Source organism: Cricetulus griseus, chromosome 2, assembly GCF_003668045.3.
Source record: "Cricetulus griseus strain 17A/GY chromosome 2, alternate assembly CriGri-PICRH-1.0, whole genome shotgun sequence".
Taxonomy (NCBI): domain Eukaryota; kingdom Metazoa; phylum Chordata; class Mammalia; order Rodentia; family Cricetidae; genus Cricetulus; species Cricetulus griseus.
The window spans coordinates 278,024,575-278,042,394 of record NC_048595.1 but is presented as its reverse complement, the minus strand read 5'-3'; the positions used below and the strand labels follow the sequence as shown (position 1 = coordinate 278,042,394).

Here is a 17,820-nt window from a genome sequence, read left to right as displayed (position 1 = left end):
ATGCTATTGCTTGGAAATAAATGTTATCTAATGTTACACTGGAAACAGACTGATTTATTAGGTAAACATATTCACTGAAAATCTAAAAATTGGTTACATTTTCATATTTTGATGTAAAGACTATTGATAAAAATTCTCTGGCATCCCATCATACATGTAGAAGAAAATTTATGTATATGTATCAAAAAGTTTTAGCCAAATAGAAAGCAGTCTACAGGCTTATAATTTTACTGCTAATTATACTTTTATTCCTGAAACTCCAGGTCTGAACACTGCATGTCATCTGAAGATGGCAACATGCACCACTTGCCTGAATACTATAAACCAAGAATTTGGTGGCTGGTCTGGAAAGTTCACTGTGTAGTCAGCAAAGGCCATCTTGGTTTCTTCATCTTGATAGCATGGGTAAGACTCCATAGACTTACACTTGCTCTTAAACATTAGTCTAGAAATGGGAAAATAAGTTGAATACGAAATGACTAGGCACTTTTGAAATAAACTCCATTTACAGAAGAGAAGTATCCCTTGAGATAGCAAAATATCAGATGCCACTGTTTTCCTGACTGAGATCAAAGAGGCACTATGTGATTTGGGGCAACTGGTGCCAAAAGAGAGAAGCGCATTCTGGGTCAGTCTTGAATGACATTTCAAGGGCACTTGCAGTTGTCTGATGATTTTAACTGAAAGAGAATGTAATTCCCAAGCAAGGGAGTAAGTAATGTTCAGAGATGGGAAAGAAGGCTGGATGTTTAAGCTCTAGAGCTGGGGAGATGGAAGCAGGCTAAGCAGTTGTAAACTAGATCAAGGCCACAAAGGATCCACATGTTGGAGCTTGTAAAGTTAATGTGATCAATGGGTTTGGGAAATTCAGTGATGAAAAACAAAGGGCACAAATGAGAGTAAAATGTTAGAATTTCCTTTCTCTATGTGTCTGGCTCATGGAACTGACTTGAATGAATCATGAGATCTGTCTGCTCCCTGCAGGGAAGCCTGTGGCATCTTCCACAAGAGGGTGAGAATTGATGGGATGGATTCCTCCTCTCTTCCTGCCTGAGTCTGGATCTAGCCTTAAAAGCACCAGGAATCTTGGATCTTTTTCACAATGTCTCAGGTGATATCTGGGATAGAGGTCATTATGGCCATAGATGACAGTTCTTTACTGGAAATGTAGAAGTATTCTTTAGCTAGAAGAGGACTAGAGATGTTCTTTACCTTAGAAGAGAAAGTGCATACTGTTCCATATTCATGTCTAATACGGCCCAAATTTTCTGAAGGGTATCCGAAACGCTGGCATTTTCTTTTGTGTCTAAATAATAATAGTAATAATAATAATAATAAAATCCATAAGATGTCTGAACAATGATCTTGAACACAGTGTTCAGTTTGCAGATAAAGAATTTGCAATCCCCTGTAGGAGGCATGTAGGTCCTTGTGCTCACAGATAAGTGCTAGAGAAAGCAGGAATGTTAAACACACAGGGTTGTCTCTTCAAAGAAAAAGGTGATAACCTGCTTTCCAGCCTGAAGGTTGTGAATGGATGTGGTGAATAGTCTAGTAACCTCTGAGCTATCTGTATGGCCAGGTCACATCAGCTATCCCAGATCCTATCATGAGTTTGTTTATCTTGAGCCTGTCTTCTTTAGTTAATCTACAGAAACTATTTGTATGGACAATGTCACTTTGTAAGAGTTTTGATGTAGTCATGTCTTAAGTTTTGTTGTGCACTTGGGCCTGAGTTAATTGTTACTAGGAAACACCCAAATTGTGCTGTGCTCAATGCCTAAAATAAACTACCAGGGGTCGGACTCTTGAAGTTTGAACTGACACCAGTGTCTGAGTCCTACTGAACTGGACTTCCTTCTTGCCTCTTGTGGATCAATACTCTGATGGCCATGCTGCTTGCAGAGACCTCCACAATCCACAAGTAAGATGACTCCAGGCTCTCAAGTTTTAAGCAGCAAAAGATTATTTAAATCATAAAGGTATAAATGACTACATGAGAGCACTATTCAGCACTATTCACAGTATTCAGCTGTTTCCTCTCATCTTTAGCCTCAAAACATGGGTTCTTGCATGTTTAAGAGACTCATGAAATAGTTTGCTTAAGGACATCTTAAGCAAAACTCCTGTGGAAAACCTTAGCTTACAAAAAAGCAATTACCTAATTATTGTAAGGAATACACCTGGATGGATGTCAGAAACCTCAGTCTATGGCACTGCCCACAAATGGTTTCATAGTTGATGGGTGGGCAGATGAAATGCCATCATGAGTAATGATCTCAGAGTCAACATGTCAGAAATATGCACTCCCAGGCCTTCCTTATTGTCCTGAATGCCTTTCCTGCTCTTCTGGATCTGAAATGGGAGCCATAGCATCTTTGCTTATCTGTTTCGCACCTGATGTAATGGGGCTGAGGCTTCATTTGGCCAGCTTCTCTGAGACTGTCACCATCATGGGTGTGTCCCCCTGAGATTCATTCAATGAATATGAGTAGAGTGAAAGAACTACATTATGAAACTGCTTACATTTTTCATAGTTCTCACAATGGAAAAAAGTTACAATATAAATATAATAGTGACTACTTACAGAGAGAATCAAAATCATAATATGATTAGAATAGTTGCTACTCATAGAATCACAACATTTTACCATATAGTGAGTTTTATGAATGTGTTTGTTTTCTAATGAAGAAAAACATTAAAATCAAACATTTATAATTTATTTCTATCTCCAACTTGTTCTTTCTCCTTTCCCTTCCTTCCCTCTTTCCCTCTTTCCCTCCCTCCCTCCTTCCCTCCCTTCCTTCTTTCTTGATATGGGGTCTCAGGTCAGCCTCACACCAACAGTAGCAATCCTCTACCCTTCTGAGTGTCAGAACTATACTAGTGAAGCATCATGCCTATATTTGTAATATTTTCTATCACAAACTATTTACTATATGTTTTTAAAAACTTTTGGGTAGCCAGGTGTTGGTGGCACAAGCCTTTAATCCCAGCACTTGGGAGACAGAGGCAGGCAGATCTCTGTGAGTTTGAGGCCAGCCAGGACTACAAGTGCTAGTTCCAGGACAGCCTCCAAAACAATACAGAGAAACCCTGTCTCACAAAACCAAAAAAGGAAGGAGGAAGGAAGAAGGAAGGAAGGAAGGAAGGAAGGAAGGAAGGAAGGAAGGAAAGGAAGGAAGGAAGGAAGGAAGGAAGGAAGGAAGGAAGGAATACCCTTTCAATATTTAGACTTTTCATTCCCTAGACAAAAATTTCAGTATTGTCACTAAAATGTTTTCCATAGAGATATTTTTATAACAAAATGTCTGAATAAACTAAAATGTTCTCTCCTAGACAAACCTTTCCTCTCAAAAGGATATCACATGATGAAAATGATGATTGAATACACCTTTTGAATTTTCATTTGAAATAGGCATTTCTCCCCCATAATTCATTTGATACACCTGAAAACATTTCACTTCACAAATGTTAAAGCATATAGAAACATCTTTGCCTCTAAATTAACATCAGCCTCATTATGCATAGAAGCACTTCTGTGGCATTCAGTCTGAAAATGTACAATAATCTCCTACTTGACTGACATTACAAACTGATACGACCAAACTGGGGATGATTGAAAAGAACTCACAACAGATTCGGAAATTAAGCTGATCATTTTTCTCAATGATTCATAGAATGTGCATTCTATTTCAATGTGTAGTGTGTGTTATCAGTGCATGTGTGCATCTGCATGGACACACGAATGTTCAATGGACACATGCAAGTGTGCTCATACACTTGGATGCCAGATGTTGAGGTCAGGTGTCTTTCTTAGTTGCAGGGTCTCTTGCAGAAACCCGAGTTCCCTGATGTGGTTCATCTGGCTGGACAGCTGGCCACAGGGATGCCCTCTGTCTGCCTCCCAAGGGCTGTGCCTATTGTGTCACCACACCTGGGAAGCTTTTCTGCAGAATCTGGGATCTGAATTCCAGCCCTCATGCTTGTGTAGAAAGCACTTTTCTACCTCACTGTCCCAGCCCTGACATTTATTCTTTCAGTAAATATTCATTGTACTCACTGACTCTCATTTTGAGAATGAGAAGATGAACTCCAACCATCTCCTTGCCTCTGGGGATTTCTGTACTTTTTAAATTTCTTCTGTAAAGTAGGGTGATTCTAACATACCTTCATGCACACAATGAGACACCCATTCCCATACATGCCGGACCATTTCAAGGATCTCAACACCATACCTGGCATTCTGGCTTTCATGAGCATCCTGACATAGGTCCCTTTCCACATGGATTGAATTTTCACTGCAGCAGCTATTTCCTCGGGAGAATACTCCTTCTCATTTATTGGCATAGTGTACTTAAGGTCTACCCATTCCGCTGGCAAGAAAAAGACAAACACTGGGTTGGAATTTATATTTAATCATTTCCCAAAACTTTAATGCCTGCAACTATGGAAGCCTTCAGACATAGAAAATTCCACAAAGATGGATTGAACATCTTATTTCACATTGTCCACTGAGCTTAGGTAAATGTCTGGAGGAAAGAACATGCATGAGGCTGTGATATTTCAATGACCTGCCTTAGATTCTCATCAGAAAATATCCAGAAGCTTCCCTCAGAACTGAAAGAAAATAGAATAGTGAGAATAAAATGTGGTAAGAGGGAGGAAGGAAGGCAACTGATTTGGGGCATCTCCCAAAAGTTCCTTAATAAATACCAGGTAGGTCAATGGTGAATATACAAAATTTTGGGTTCCCCTGGAAGTATATATGATAAGGATTAGGAAGTCTTCCCTGCAGACCTTGGGAGCCCTTGGAACATCCTAGAGAAGGCTTGACCTCCATGGCTGTCTGGCAGATTTGTTGTCTCTGCTACCCAACAGCTGAACATAACCTTTTTGAATTATCACCACTGCACTCTCAGATACTTAAAATGAATCAGTACCTAAAGAGGCATCCTCTGCAAAGGAATCCAGTAAGTCTGTGTCTAAAAGCATAGCCCGAAATGCAAATTTGAAGTTTAAAGGAGGCTTGGCTACTTGAGATTTTTTCAATAAACGCCACAATGATATGTGGAAAACCTGAAAAAGATGAAATATTCACACACACACACACACACACACACACACACACACACACACACACACACACACAAAATTAGCAATAATGGCACAATCTAGGTTGGACAATGTATGGAGCTGAGCTGTTCTTCACTGTTGAGAGCATATATGCAAAAGTTGCATCTGTTTGAATGTGTGACATTTGCCACTGCCCATTCAGTTGATTGGCTGGGATACATACTGTTATTCTACCTTGATGCTCATACAACAATAAAATGGTTCCTTTCTCCTCTGCTTGGCAAGGTGCTCTTCTAGGTTGGGGGCAGTATTAGTTTATACTTTGCCAACAACATCCAACATCAGTTTACATGGGAATAACAATAAAATACACTTTTAGTGTAAAGAAATTTTTACTTGTGCTTATATTAAGCATGATGTATACTATTAGTTAACGCTAAATTACAGTTTAATTGAATGACCTATATTTTTCATTCTGGCAATGAAACCTCTCCCTTAAAGGTCATGTGATAAGGTCTGAGACATTCTCTGGTGTCAAAATTGGATGCTATTGGCATATGCAGTGAAAACAAGTCATCTGTAACACACTCCACAGTGCATGAGGCATTCTCATAACAAAAATAATTTAGCTAATGTCAATAGCATGGACGTTAAAAAGAATAGAACAAAACAACAACAGGAAAAAACAAAACAAAGCAATATCACACACTTGCCTTGCAGCTGGGGTGGACCAGTACCTCTCACTTTTCTTCCTCAAGAGACAAACAGAAGTACCCTGACCTCCCCTCCCCAGGCTATCTAGGATGCCAGAATGCTACTCAGCCCCTGCAGAAACTTCTCTTATAAGAGTGAGGAGGCTAATGTTCTGAGGTCAACCTGAACTATTGAAAAACCACTGCTGGCTCAGTGCCAGCATTTCTTCTCCTTTATGGAGACATCCTTCACAGCTTAGCAGGAGCCTCTGCATGAGCAGGTCTCAGTAGCCCATAGCTGCAATTATCATATTCTTTAACTAATTTCATTGTTTCTCATCTTATAGATTCCTCTCTGTTCCCTGCAATCACTTTCCAAAGAAACAGTCCCCATGCAAACCACTTCTCCAGCTAGACCCAGCGTTTGGGGTTCATCTCATGCATCTTTCCTGCTGTGAGCCTCGGACCAGAAGTGCTTACCCGGAAGTGTTGAGCAGTGAGTTCTTTGTTGTAGAGGGGGATAGGGTAGTGAGCTGCTTGTAGATCCCTCATAGCTGCAGACAATTTACCTTTGTCTTTGAAACTAGTAATCACATTTCCAATAGCTTTCATAATTGTTAGAGACTGTTCTGTAAATCGGTAGCTCTCCTGTAAAGACAGAGCGCACATGCAACAGCCATCCGCATGTCTGGTTAAGAGCAACCAAGTTCACAAATGTTCAACTTCCTGGGGAGAAAATCCTGAGATATATGACTGATTCAAGGCTATTTCATTTGTAGAGGATTTGACTGGACTGAGCATTTTACTCGATGCTATGGTCTGTGACACATGAAACAAGGGCTGGAAGTCCTAGGAAAAGGACTGCATCAGAAGAGCACTAGCCCTGTGGTGCAGTCAGGGAAAACTCCATAGTTTTAATGTCTAGAGTCAGTTCTAAAGGGTGTCTAAGATGTTAGACTGATGAAGACTGGGATTTTGAGTACTGAAGGGCAGAGAAGATTCTAGGGAAAGGGTCTTGCAAGATTTAAACAAACAAACAAACAAACAAACAAACAAGTGAGCAAAAAACAAAAACAAAACAAAAAAAAAAAAAAAACAAACCACCAGATGGTGGACTAGCTTCGGCTGCTGGTTCCCTCCAGCTACCCATTCTGAGAAACAGTAAGGACTCCAGACTGACAGAGATTCAAGGAATCAACCCAATATGAGATGTTCTAGGACTGTCTTGGACGGTGTTTATTGGGTGGTGCTGGAATTGCCTGGCACAGAACATGCCTGCATAGAAAAAGTCAGGAAAACTGAGCCATCTTTATTGTTTCTCTAGGGGTGCCATAGTGCAATCATTGTTCCATAGATGCTCACAGGACTGAGACTAGGCTACCTTGGAGAATCCCATGTTGGCACCATCTGGAGTTTTTAGCTTGTTTTCTTGGGGTTTTTTTTTGTTGTTGTTGTTGTTTGTTTGTTTCATCTTGATTATTTAGCGAGTTATTTGCTGTGGGATAATCATTTTGTACACTGTGCTTTTGCCAAGGTGCCTTCCAATTGGTTTAATAAAGATCTGAATGGCCAATAGTTAGGCTGGAAGTAGTTAGGCAGGACTTATGGGGAGAGAAATTTGGGGGCGGGGGCGAATCAACACCAGCAGAGACATGTAATGTAGGGGGCTGAACATATAGAATGAAGGAGAGGTTAAAAACCCATGTGGCAGAACACAGATTAATAGAAATAGGTTAGTGTAAGTTATAAGAGCTGGTGGAACAAGTCTAAGCTAAGGTCAGGCTTTCATAAATTTTAACAAGTCTCTGTGTCATTATTTGGGGCTGGCAGGCCCATCGAGAACGTGCTACTACAGTTACTAGAGATGAGGAAGTATCAGTAGTCATATAGCAGAAAATACAAATTCTAACCTCCCCTAGGCACAAACATAGATGGAGGACATGGTAAACAAGAAAGGGTTTGAGTGGATTTGCTGCATGCATTTTCTCTTCAAAGCAGAGAAAGGAGCAAGAGAAACAGAGGAAAGACCAAGAAGAGAGAGGGAAGAGGTGATGGACGTTTCCAGGAAGTCACAATGAATACTCTGAATCCTGGGGATACACTCAGAGTAAGGAAAGGATGAAAGGGGGAGAACTGCTCAAACTAAATGGCATTCCAAAGGATGGCACTGGTGCTTCATCTCTCCAAAGGCCGAATGCATCTCCCTGAGAAGGTGACAGATATGAAAGATGAAACAGAGCAGCAGTGGGTCTAGTTATGGAGAAGAATTAATTTTGCTTGTTTTCCTACAGACTTTAAATTGTTAAGTATGCAGATTACATTTGAACATTTCTTGAAGAATTATATGGATAATTTAATAGGTTAAAAAGGGAGGGTGAAAGCTAAATACATTTCAAAAATCAAAAGAAGATTGAGTTTAAACTTTTGAAACCAGAGATAAGGTAGAAGGTTTGCTACGATATTTACCGGCTCAAAGTTGGGCAGTACAACATCTTCGTCCCCAATGACAAATGTCACCATGCTACAGACATGTATGGCGTGTCCCACTGGGGAATATGCACTGAAGAGTAGCATGTGCCTCCTAGAGAGAATGAACACCATATGAAGACCATGCTCTTCCTATGCTGAATGTATTTCACCTCTGATAGCTGTTAGATCAGAGTTTGGAGTCAAAAGTTAGGGAAGATATATATATATATATATATATATATATATATATATATATGTATATAATATATATATATATACCTTTGGATTTCCACTCTCACCCTCAGATATCATGAAATCTGTGTATTGCTGGTTGCAGAAAACATAAATAATTAGACAAAAATGACAAACTTTCACACACTGAAGATGCCTCCCACATACTGTGACTATATAGAGTGTTGCAGATTCACAAACACATCATTCCATATATGTTCATTCTCTCCTTCCCATCTACTGTCTGTATCACTGAAGACAGAGACAATCACTTTCCTCAATTACTGGCCATTTAGACTCTTAAGAGGATGCTTGAAACACACCTGTGGCTTAGGGTGTGTGTGGGGAGGTGCAACTTCAAGACTCTCCTTTTAAAACCCTTGTCCTGGGTGTGTCAATAGTTGTATCAGTGGTTCTCAGCCTGTGCGTTATGACCCCTTTGAGGGTGGAACTACCTTTCCACAGGGGTTGCCTATGAAACACTGATATTTGTATTATGATTTGTAACAGTAACAAAATTACAGTTATGAAGTAGCAATGAAATAATTTTATGGCTGGGGGCCACCACAACATGAGAAACTGTATTAAAGTGTCATACCATTAGGAAGGTTGAGAACCACTGCATTAGATAATCTCACAGAATTATTTTGATTTCTAGAGAACCCCTCCCTACAGAGTCTAGATTGAGAAATTATGCTTTTTTAAATTTTATTATTTTCTAGCTCTTCTAGGTGCACAATACACATTGTTTTAGCATTTACTTTTGCTGCTTGGAGATTGCTTTCTGCACAGTCTGTAACTCTTGACTGATCACACACAATTATGATTGAACTTAAAGGGAAAAAAATCTAGTAAGAATATTTTCCATTTGAAATTCAAGACAGTCACCCTAATTTTATGTACTAAAATCAAGAAAACACTTCCATTATATGTAATTTCCTTTGGAAAGAAAGTGTGATGTGTTTGCCTAGCCTTACCATAATTAAGCTTTATCATAATTAAAATCGTGTCTAACAAAAACACACCACAGGTGAAATTCCAGGTTAGTAGGAAGACATTCTCTTGTATAATCTAAATGGAATCAAACGAAATTCTTGCTAAAGACCAGTAAGATTTATGAGAACACAAGAGGTGTTGTTGATGGATTCATTTTAGAAACCTCTGTGTTTAAGCAGGTTTAAGCCATGTTTTTTTTTACATGTTCAGCCCCAGAACTCCCAACAATGAGCCCTCTTCGAATGGCATCCTGTTGGTAAGATTCTCTCTCTCTAGAATCCCAATGATGGACAGGTGCCTTGTTGAATCACTTCAGAAAGAATAATGTAGAACTCCAATTGCTTATTTATTAGTCAACAGTATAAAAGACATAAACATGGGAAAAAGAAGCCAGACCTACCCGACAGGCAGGCGCACCATGGCAGCCTTCGTAGCATAGGTGTGGATCCTCAAAATTGCACTGAGAGGCTTCAGGGACTTCCAGGTGATGGCTTCAGCTGTCAGGAGTCCAGGCTCCACATGAGGACTGTCTTTTGTTAAGGCTTTGGATAAAGGAGATGTGTTGAAATGTGATTGTGGAAGGATCGCCATCCTCCACTTGCATTGCTTTCTGTTCAGTAACAGCATAAATAATCATGAAGGTGAATCAGGTACTGATGATATTCTAAAAGCAACCCTGAAATGCCAGAAGCTAAATACATAAGCATGGGACATAGCACCTAGCTTGGCTATTGTGCTGCCTTCCTGTCCAGTTTGCTCTTTGTCATTGTCTCCTCAGACAGAAAACCTAGGAAGAGAAAACTTAGGGAAGCGACACGTGCAAATGTTTCTTCATAGTTGGCTACTATTTTATTATCATCTCTATTTGCGTAATTAGAATGTCTCTCAAGATGCAACTTTAATGGGAAAAATTGTATAATATCTGTAATAAGAAGAGATTGCCAAGGTGGTATTAATATTAAAATATTCTCTTGTCTATCTAAATGTTTGTCTTTCAAATTCCAGAAGTCTTTGAATTATATAGAAGTTTCAAGGAATAAAAATTTTATCAAGTAAGCTTTAAATGATTTAAATGAGCAACAATAATTATTTTTCATCAATGACTGAGAACACAATGAATTTTGCCTTCAAAAAAAAAAACTCTCAGGATGAATTTGCAATGACAGTATCCTCACGCCTGTACAATTCCCATGTTCTAGAACACAAGGACTTCAGAGTTGTTAGCTAGGAAGATGTATTAAACTGAGATCACTAAATTTTGGAAAGTTTACTAAATGAATATTTATTTGGCACCCTTTATGTAATATTTGCTATTCAAGCAATTGGGTTTCAAGCTGAAGTGTAAAAGCCTTCACCTTTAATATGGTCGGAATATTTAATTCTTGAGAAGTTGAGACATGGTTAACTTGAGTTACAGATAAGCTTTAACAAAATAGGCCAAGGAGCCCAAGAATGGTCACTTGTATGTGTCAGTTGGCCTGTACAAGCAGGGAAGTCCACCCACTTAAAGAAGAGGCAAGGCATGTGGGGCCTCAGGGAGTTTGTGTGGAGAAATGAGACCTACCATTTCTCACTGAAATCAGCAGCATGGCTTCAAACTGAAAATGAATGCAAGTAAGAGTAGATGTGAAAGACCTGAAGAAGGGAAACTTCAAAGTTTCAAGTAGTCTTTTGTGAGAACAGTAGGAGAAGGAGCACGAACTGCCTGGAGAGGAGGGCCTTGCTGAGTTCTGTTCCTCAGCTTTGAGTGGGCTGGCAGGAAGGATATCCTTTTCCCAGTCATATTCAGATGCTCTCTGGAAGCCAAAGATTCGGCAGAGTTGAGTTTAATACTGAGATGCTTATCAAGGAAGGGCAATGGAAAGAGGTAAGGGCAAGTGTGTTTATTAGCTAGCATGTTCAACATGTGGTCCACGGACCACAGGTAGCTTTATGTAGCTAAATATAGCTATGCCTGCAGCCCAGCACAAAATCATCAACTTTCTTAAAACATTATGAGATTTTGTTTTTTGTTAAGTGGATTGCATCCCTCCCTAGATTGGACTTTGGATATGTCACTATGTCAAAAGTCTGGGCATGTCTGGTAGGGCACACAAAAGGATACAATTGCAGTGATTTTCCAGAGAACTTATACTGGAGTAGGAGGAAAGCGATCATGAAAAGAGTGGTGGACATATAAAGACAGGTATAGCATAGATGGATGGAGGGCTTGTTAGAGTCAGGAATTATAAGGCTTGGAATCTGGAGAGAGCAAACTCTGGAGAGAGATTTAATGAGACTTTATTTAATTAATTTAAATTAGCCTGAGACCAGCTTTAACACAATCTATGTGCAGCACTTCTACAGACTTAGTTATTTCCCATAAGTCTCTAACACATAAATATCTCTCTGACTGAACAGCACCACACTGGGGACAAGCCTCCTGTACATAACTTAAAGGGAAAGGAGACCAAAATTCACAGAAGAACCCAAAATGGGCTCAAGGAAAAGATTATTTCTGATCATTGTCAGATCGAGTGACAAAGAAAATAAGAATGATGACAGGTAGAGTTGAAAAGAAAAGCAACAGGGAACATGTCAAAGACATGAACAAGAGCCTGTGTCCAAGAAAGAATAAGTGGCAAGAGTCAGCACATTCCCCAGTGTTGGAGGAGCAAGGGCAACAGAAGTGGTGGCAGGAGCAGGCCTCTGTAATTCTTGACAAGAGATAGTTTCATCACCTATGGACTGAAAACCTTGTTGTTACATGTTCCCTAACCCACCTGTGCTCTGGACACCCAGACTACCACACTTTCAGAACCCTCTTACCTCCAGATTCCCCCCAGCGCACCAAAGCAGAAAAGCAAACCAGTAGTTCAATAGGCTTCAGGCTGTCCACAAACAGATAGTAGGGCACACGTTCTTCTGAGAACTGCGAGGAATCAGAGCAGCATCGAGCTTATCAGTCCATTCAGCCTGTCCATCACAGTGAAGTTCACACATAGTGAGAAACTTACTGCATTCTATGGACCACAGTCAACACATTACATGTCTAATAAAAGGAAGTAAATCCATGCAATAATCCATGGCAGCTGGGGCTGGGACCTTGGAAGAGTCTGGCTGCTGAATTAGGAAACTCTTCTCCATGAACAAAAATAAGGGAACTGACAATTCCAGGAATAACATGATGAGAAAGAGAGCAGGCTGAGGGCAGAAAATCAGCTACAGACAGGCAAGAAAGCACAGATTGAGCATGGTAGCAAATGAAGTTTCCTAATAGGGATTCATTTAGGCATTTTCCAGTGTTACATGGGGGAAATCAACAACAAAAACCTTTTCTTTCATTCTTCTCACAAGGTCTTCAGAAATATAACCATGGTTTGATGGTGTCCAGAGTGAGGTATTTTCTTAGAGATATAGTGAAGTGATTGTTCAGGTGAGAGTTCTTTAGAAAGTCAGTCATATATGACTACATGGTTAGGACTTCCGTGAATCTATAGGGAACTATGAGTAGTCCTAATTCTGTCATATACAGCTACATAGTTAAGACTTCCATCTATAGGGATCTATGGGTAGTTTTAATTCCCAAGAAAATGCAAAGCAGTATGAATGGGTTGCCAAAGGCCCCATTTTGTAGGTAGCAAAGTCAGGGTTGAAAAGCAAGCCTGACTCTATCACTGTACTCATGACTATTGCCTTCTTATTGCTTCTCAACTCCACAGCTCTTTAACATGGTAAACAAAGCTAGTTTTCATTATGTTTTGGAAGTGTGTCACAGACATACTACTTTACCACAATAGTTAAAAAACAGTTAGGATAAGAATGATGAATCTCTAGTCACACTGTAAGAAAAGAAAACCTTGTTATTCATAAACTATAAAATAATTGCTAAAAATGTCTGGCATGACATGAGATCAAAATCACTTCCTCCTCCAATATCTTCTATTAGTTACCATCTAACAATTTATTTCATGTTTCCTAGTGATATTGACAGTTGTTTCAAATACTCACTATTTGCATGTGAAGGGCTTTGGATCTTCCATCCCAACATGTGTCTATTAGGAGTCCCTACAAGGGGCTCATTTTTAAGGTTTAGCAGTTGGGGCATTGGCAGTCCCCAAAGACATTTATGAATGACTTTCAAAGGTCTCTTTCCCATCCTCACACTGAGCATCAAGAGAATATCTAAGAGGTGTGCTGTAGCCGCTGGCTCTTTGCTAAAACCACCAGGACCAATGACTAACACAGGAAAGCCTGGCCTCAGACCACAACCAACCTGTCCTCTTAGGTTCAATGGGAAGCTATAAGCTCCAATGTCTAAGAAAACATTTTTTCACAACCATGTATGTTATAAGCATTCAGAGGAATGAAAGAGTTATATAGGCCTGCCACTTTATTTTACTAAATGGACAATTTTTAAAGGAAAAAATAATTATTTACTATCACTTCATAAAAACATCACAACAAAGAAAAGTTGACCATGCCACTACTTATCGACACATATTAAAAAAAGATTGATGGGTGTCAAAAAGTGTTAACTGTATATAGTGACAGCCAACATCTATCATCATTTACTGAAAGGTCCTCTTCTAAGTGTCTTACATACATTATCTCAATTATATCCCAACCTGTGGAGGACTACTCTTGGAAGCAAACTAGTCAAGCATTGCTTATGGTCTGGACAAAGAGTAATTTAAAAAACCATGAAAAATGATATATCAAATATAATTGTGTAAGATATTTAGAAATGCTTGAAACATTTAAAAGTACATTTTAGTGAGGTCATTCTGCATAAATCTTATGCATAAAAAGAAAACTAAATGCTCTTACCTTGAATTCTGATTTTTGAAAATTAAGACAATAAGAACTTGGCTTATGGAAAATACATATGTGGCTGAAAAAGAGAACATTACTAACAGGTTATTGCCATTAAATACAAAGTTAGTATTACATGTTTAGCTTCTTAGACTTAAATATTATAGGCAGAAAACTTCTAGAAGAGACTGCTGCACTTGTTGTTCTAAAGAGACAAAATGATCTCAGTGGGTAAAATTCATCTTAAGTATTTGAGAAGGTACTGAGACTGACTAGTGTGGGGTTTGGTTGATAATGTACTATATGGATAGATATTTAATACATCCATTATTCCCTTCAGGAAGCAGATGGGAGCTGGTGCAGAGTCACAGCCAGACAATATATGAAGAGAGAGTCTAACTTGGAAATCTCTATCAGGTCCCTTCCCTCAGAGATACAGGAATTCCAAAGAAGAAGGGGAAGGAAGATTGTAGGAGCCAGAGGAGGAGATGGAGAACACCTGGAGAACATGACCTACCAAATCACATGAGTTCACAGAGACTGAAGGGGCAAGCATGGGGCTTGCATGTGTCTTCACCAGGTCCTTTCCTTGGCATGTATGTTATGGCTGTTAGCTTGGTGTTTTTGTGGGGCTCCTATCAGGGGGTAATGGTGTATCTCTGCCTCTTTTGCCTGTTCTTAAAACTCTTTTCCTCTTATTGGATTGCCTTCTCTAGCCTTGATATGAGGGTTTTTGCCTTGCATTGTCTTAATGTATATTGTTTTGTTCTTTTTGGGAGTTGTCTCTTGGAGGCCTGCTATTTCTAAGGAGGAAACAGAGAGAGAGAGTTTCCTTGGCATGTATGTTATGGCTGTTAGCTTGGTGTTTTTGTGGGGCTCCTATCAGGGGGTAATGGTGTATCTCTGCCTCTTTTGCCTGTTCTTAAAACTCTTTTCCTCTTATTGGATTGCCTTCTCTAGCCTTGATATGAGGGTTTTTGCCTTGCATTGTCTTAATGTATATTGTTTTGTTCTTTTTGGGAGTTGTCTCTTGGAGGCCTGCTATTTCTAAGGAGGAAACAGAGAAAGAGAGAGAGAGAAAGAGAGAGAGAGAGAGAGAGAGAGAGAGAGAGAGAGAGAGAGAGAGCAAGGACCTGGGAGAAAGGGGAAGTGTGGGGGAGTGGGGATGAATGGAGAGAAGGGAAACTATGGTCAGGATGTAGTATATGAGAGAAAAATCTATTTTCAATAAAAAAGAAAAATTGTATTTGATATTATGCTAGCTCCAAGCTGATATTTACTTTCCTCTTTAGAATGATAGTTAAGAATCAATGAATCATATGACCAATATATAAATACACAAAAGCAGACCCTGCTATGAGCCTGTAGGATACTATTTATTTATTTAGGCGCTCTCTATTTATTTAGGAGAATCTAGCCAGCTGGATGGCATTTGAATACTTACTGAAAGCACACACAAAAGTCTTCAAAATCTAACCATATTTCTTTGGAAGCACCCTCATTTATTGTTGCAAAATCCTCCTGTGATTTGTCCTGTGTTGCTGTGGTAAGGCTGATCAAATCCCTTTCTAAACCAATAGCCTCAGGTGGATGGGTATCACCCAGTGAAAACTCTGTCTGTTCATCTGGGGAAGGGAGAGTACAAATACGTCAAGCATATCTTACCCTGTTAAATGACAGGCTTTTAAAGTATGGAAAAATGAATGATAGGGGATGTTTCAAATTCAAGTTCTATTTATGGGAAATCAGTGACATAATCTCTTACATGTAGGCCTAAGGTTTATGAAGGTATAGTACACACACTTAGAATTTTATAATCAGGAAACTTGAAATCACTTTGGTTAAGTTTGGGAACGCGTTCTTTATAAATTTCCAGGTTATGAAAGATATTAATTAGATCATATGCTTAAAATCTGCTACTGAGATATTCCTGTAAGGGACAGTTCTGGGACTGGAGAGATGCCTTAGCTGTTAAGAGTACTGGTGGCTTTTCCAGAAGTCCTGAGTTCAATCCCCAGCAGCCATATGGTGGCTCACCACAATCTATAATCAAATCGGATGCCCTCTTCTGTCTGATGCCCTCTTCTGTCATGCAGGTATGCAGACAAATACTTTAAAATGCATAAATAAACAAATCTTAAGGAAAAGTTTAGCCAGGCAGTGGTGGCCCACCCCTTTAATCCCAGGCAGAGGCAGGCAGATCTCATAAGTTCAAGGCCAGCCTGGTCTACAGAAAGAGTTCTAGGACAACCAAGGGTACACAGAGAAACCATGTTTTGAAAAAAAGGATGGAAAATTTTTAAAAAGAAAAAAAGGATGGGGAGGAAATGGGACAGTCCAGAGTGAAGAAGGCAAAGTGAAAACTGTTGTCCCTGATGTGTTCAGCCAGCCCTTTAATTACTCCACTCAGTGACTGTATAACCACAGTTTATATTTGTCAAGTACTGTCAAAAAACTCACGTGGAATCTTAAACCAACATCTCTTATACATTTATGCGACATTTCTTTTGGACTTGAGTCTTGGCTAACTCTTTAGTTAGTAACAGGAATTGGCAATGATTTCTGTATTTTGAACACAGCATGCAGACATTAAAAGATACCTGACATCTGTTTCTATTTTAGTTTGAATTTAACCTGTGACACTGTCACATGTTTCTAGTCTGGAGTGGATTAGAGTTAGTAAAACATAGGAGAGGCTCATGTGGAGAAGGGAGAACTAAGTCTGTTTAGAAGCAAGAGTTTGTGTGCATTGTTATCTATGGGAGAGGAAAAACATGAAGGGAAGACTAATTTACCTTTTCCAGTTATAGTTTGCGATAAAACATTACCCTGCAAAGTGAAAATGAACAATTATAAGTATATACATAATTGCCCAAATTAGGAACGTGTGCAACTGTTTTATGGTGTACGGGAAACATGAAGCAGGAGGGACATATGGGGACTTTTACAGCAGAAGGGTATTCCACTTCCTAAGTTGTCACAGACGCACAAGGTGGGGGGATTAGTGGAATTCTTTTGTCTGCTAAGAATTGGAGTATTCACACCTCACAGACACAAGAGAGTTCATAATTTACAATAAATCTTGCCCAATTTAGGACTGAGCCAGTACCTGCGACTGGTTTCCTGTTACCGTGCTCATTTCGCCTTGGCTGGTGCTTGCACTTAGCTCATTTTCCACAAGTTGAGGAAGGCTGGAACCCAGAGGGGTTCCTTTCTTAACAACAGATTGTACAAAATGCCTAGTGGAGAGAAAGCCACAAAACTGCTGTTACTCTCACTTCTGATACACAGTGACTAGTGGATATATTCAGTTTTGTCAACAAGAAAACGTTCTGATTCTGCTCATTTTATTCTTATCTTTTTACAGGGAAGTCTTTAAAAAGCTCTTAACATTGAACCTCTGAATAATGGTTTATACTGCTTTCTAGACTACCGTCAGTCGATGTATTGCTGTAAATGTTTTCTAGGAACACTGTTTTAAAAATGTGAATTGTGGATAATTAAAAGACAGGATTTCATTACAACATTGGTGAAATTAGAGAGTTGTGTGGATGAAACATCT

General features: G+C 39.4%; 1 protein-coding gene across 1 annotated transcript in view; it reads right to left on the bottom strand.

The window, feature by feature from the left end:
• Adgb (androglobin) overlaps positions 1-17,820 on the bottom strand; it is a 122,181-nt gene that overhangs the window by 47,559 nt on the left and 56,802 nt on the right. The window contains exons 13-24 of the mRNA XM_035438765.1: positions 17,368-17,497; positions 17,051-17,087; positions 15,703-15,886; positions 14,274-14,337; positions 12,273-12,375; positions 9,865-10,006; positions 8,235-8,349; positions 6,249-6,416; positions 4,944-5,079; positions 4,239-4,376; positions 1,213-1,306; positions 311-445 (exon numbers count right to left, since the gene is read on the bottom strand). Of these exons, the coding sequence (XP_035294656.1) occupies positions 311-445; positions 1,213-1,306; positions 4,239-4,376; positions 4,944-5,079; positions 6,249-6,416; positions 8,235-8,349; positions 9,865-10,006; positions 12,273-12,375; positions 14,274-14,337; positions 15,703-15,886; positions 17,051-17,087; positions 17,368-17,497 (1,446 nt within the window). The remainder of the gene's footprint in view (positions 1-310; positions 446-1,212; positions 1,307-4,238; positions 4,377-4,943; positions 5,080-6,248; positions 6,417-8,234; positions 8,350-9,864; positions 10,007-12,272; positions 12,376-14,273; positions 14,338-15,702; positions 15,887-17,050; positions 17,088-17,367; positions 17,498-17,820) is intronic.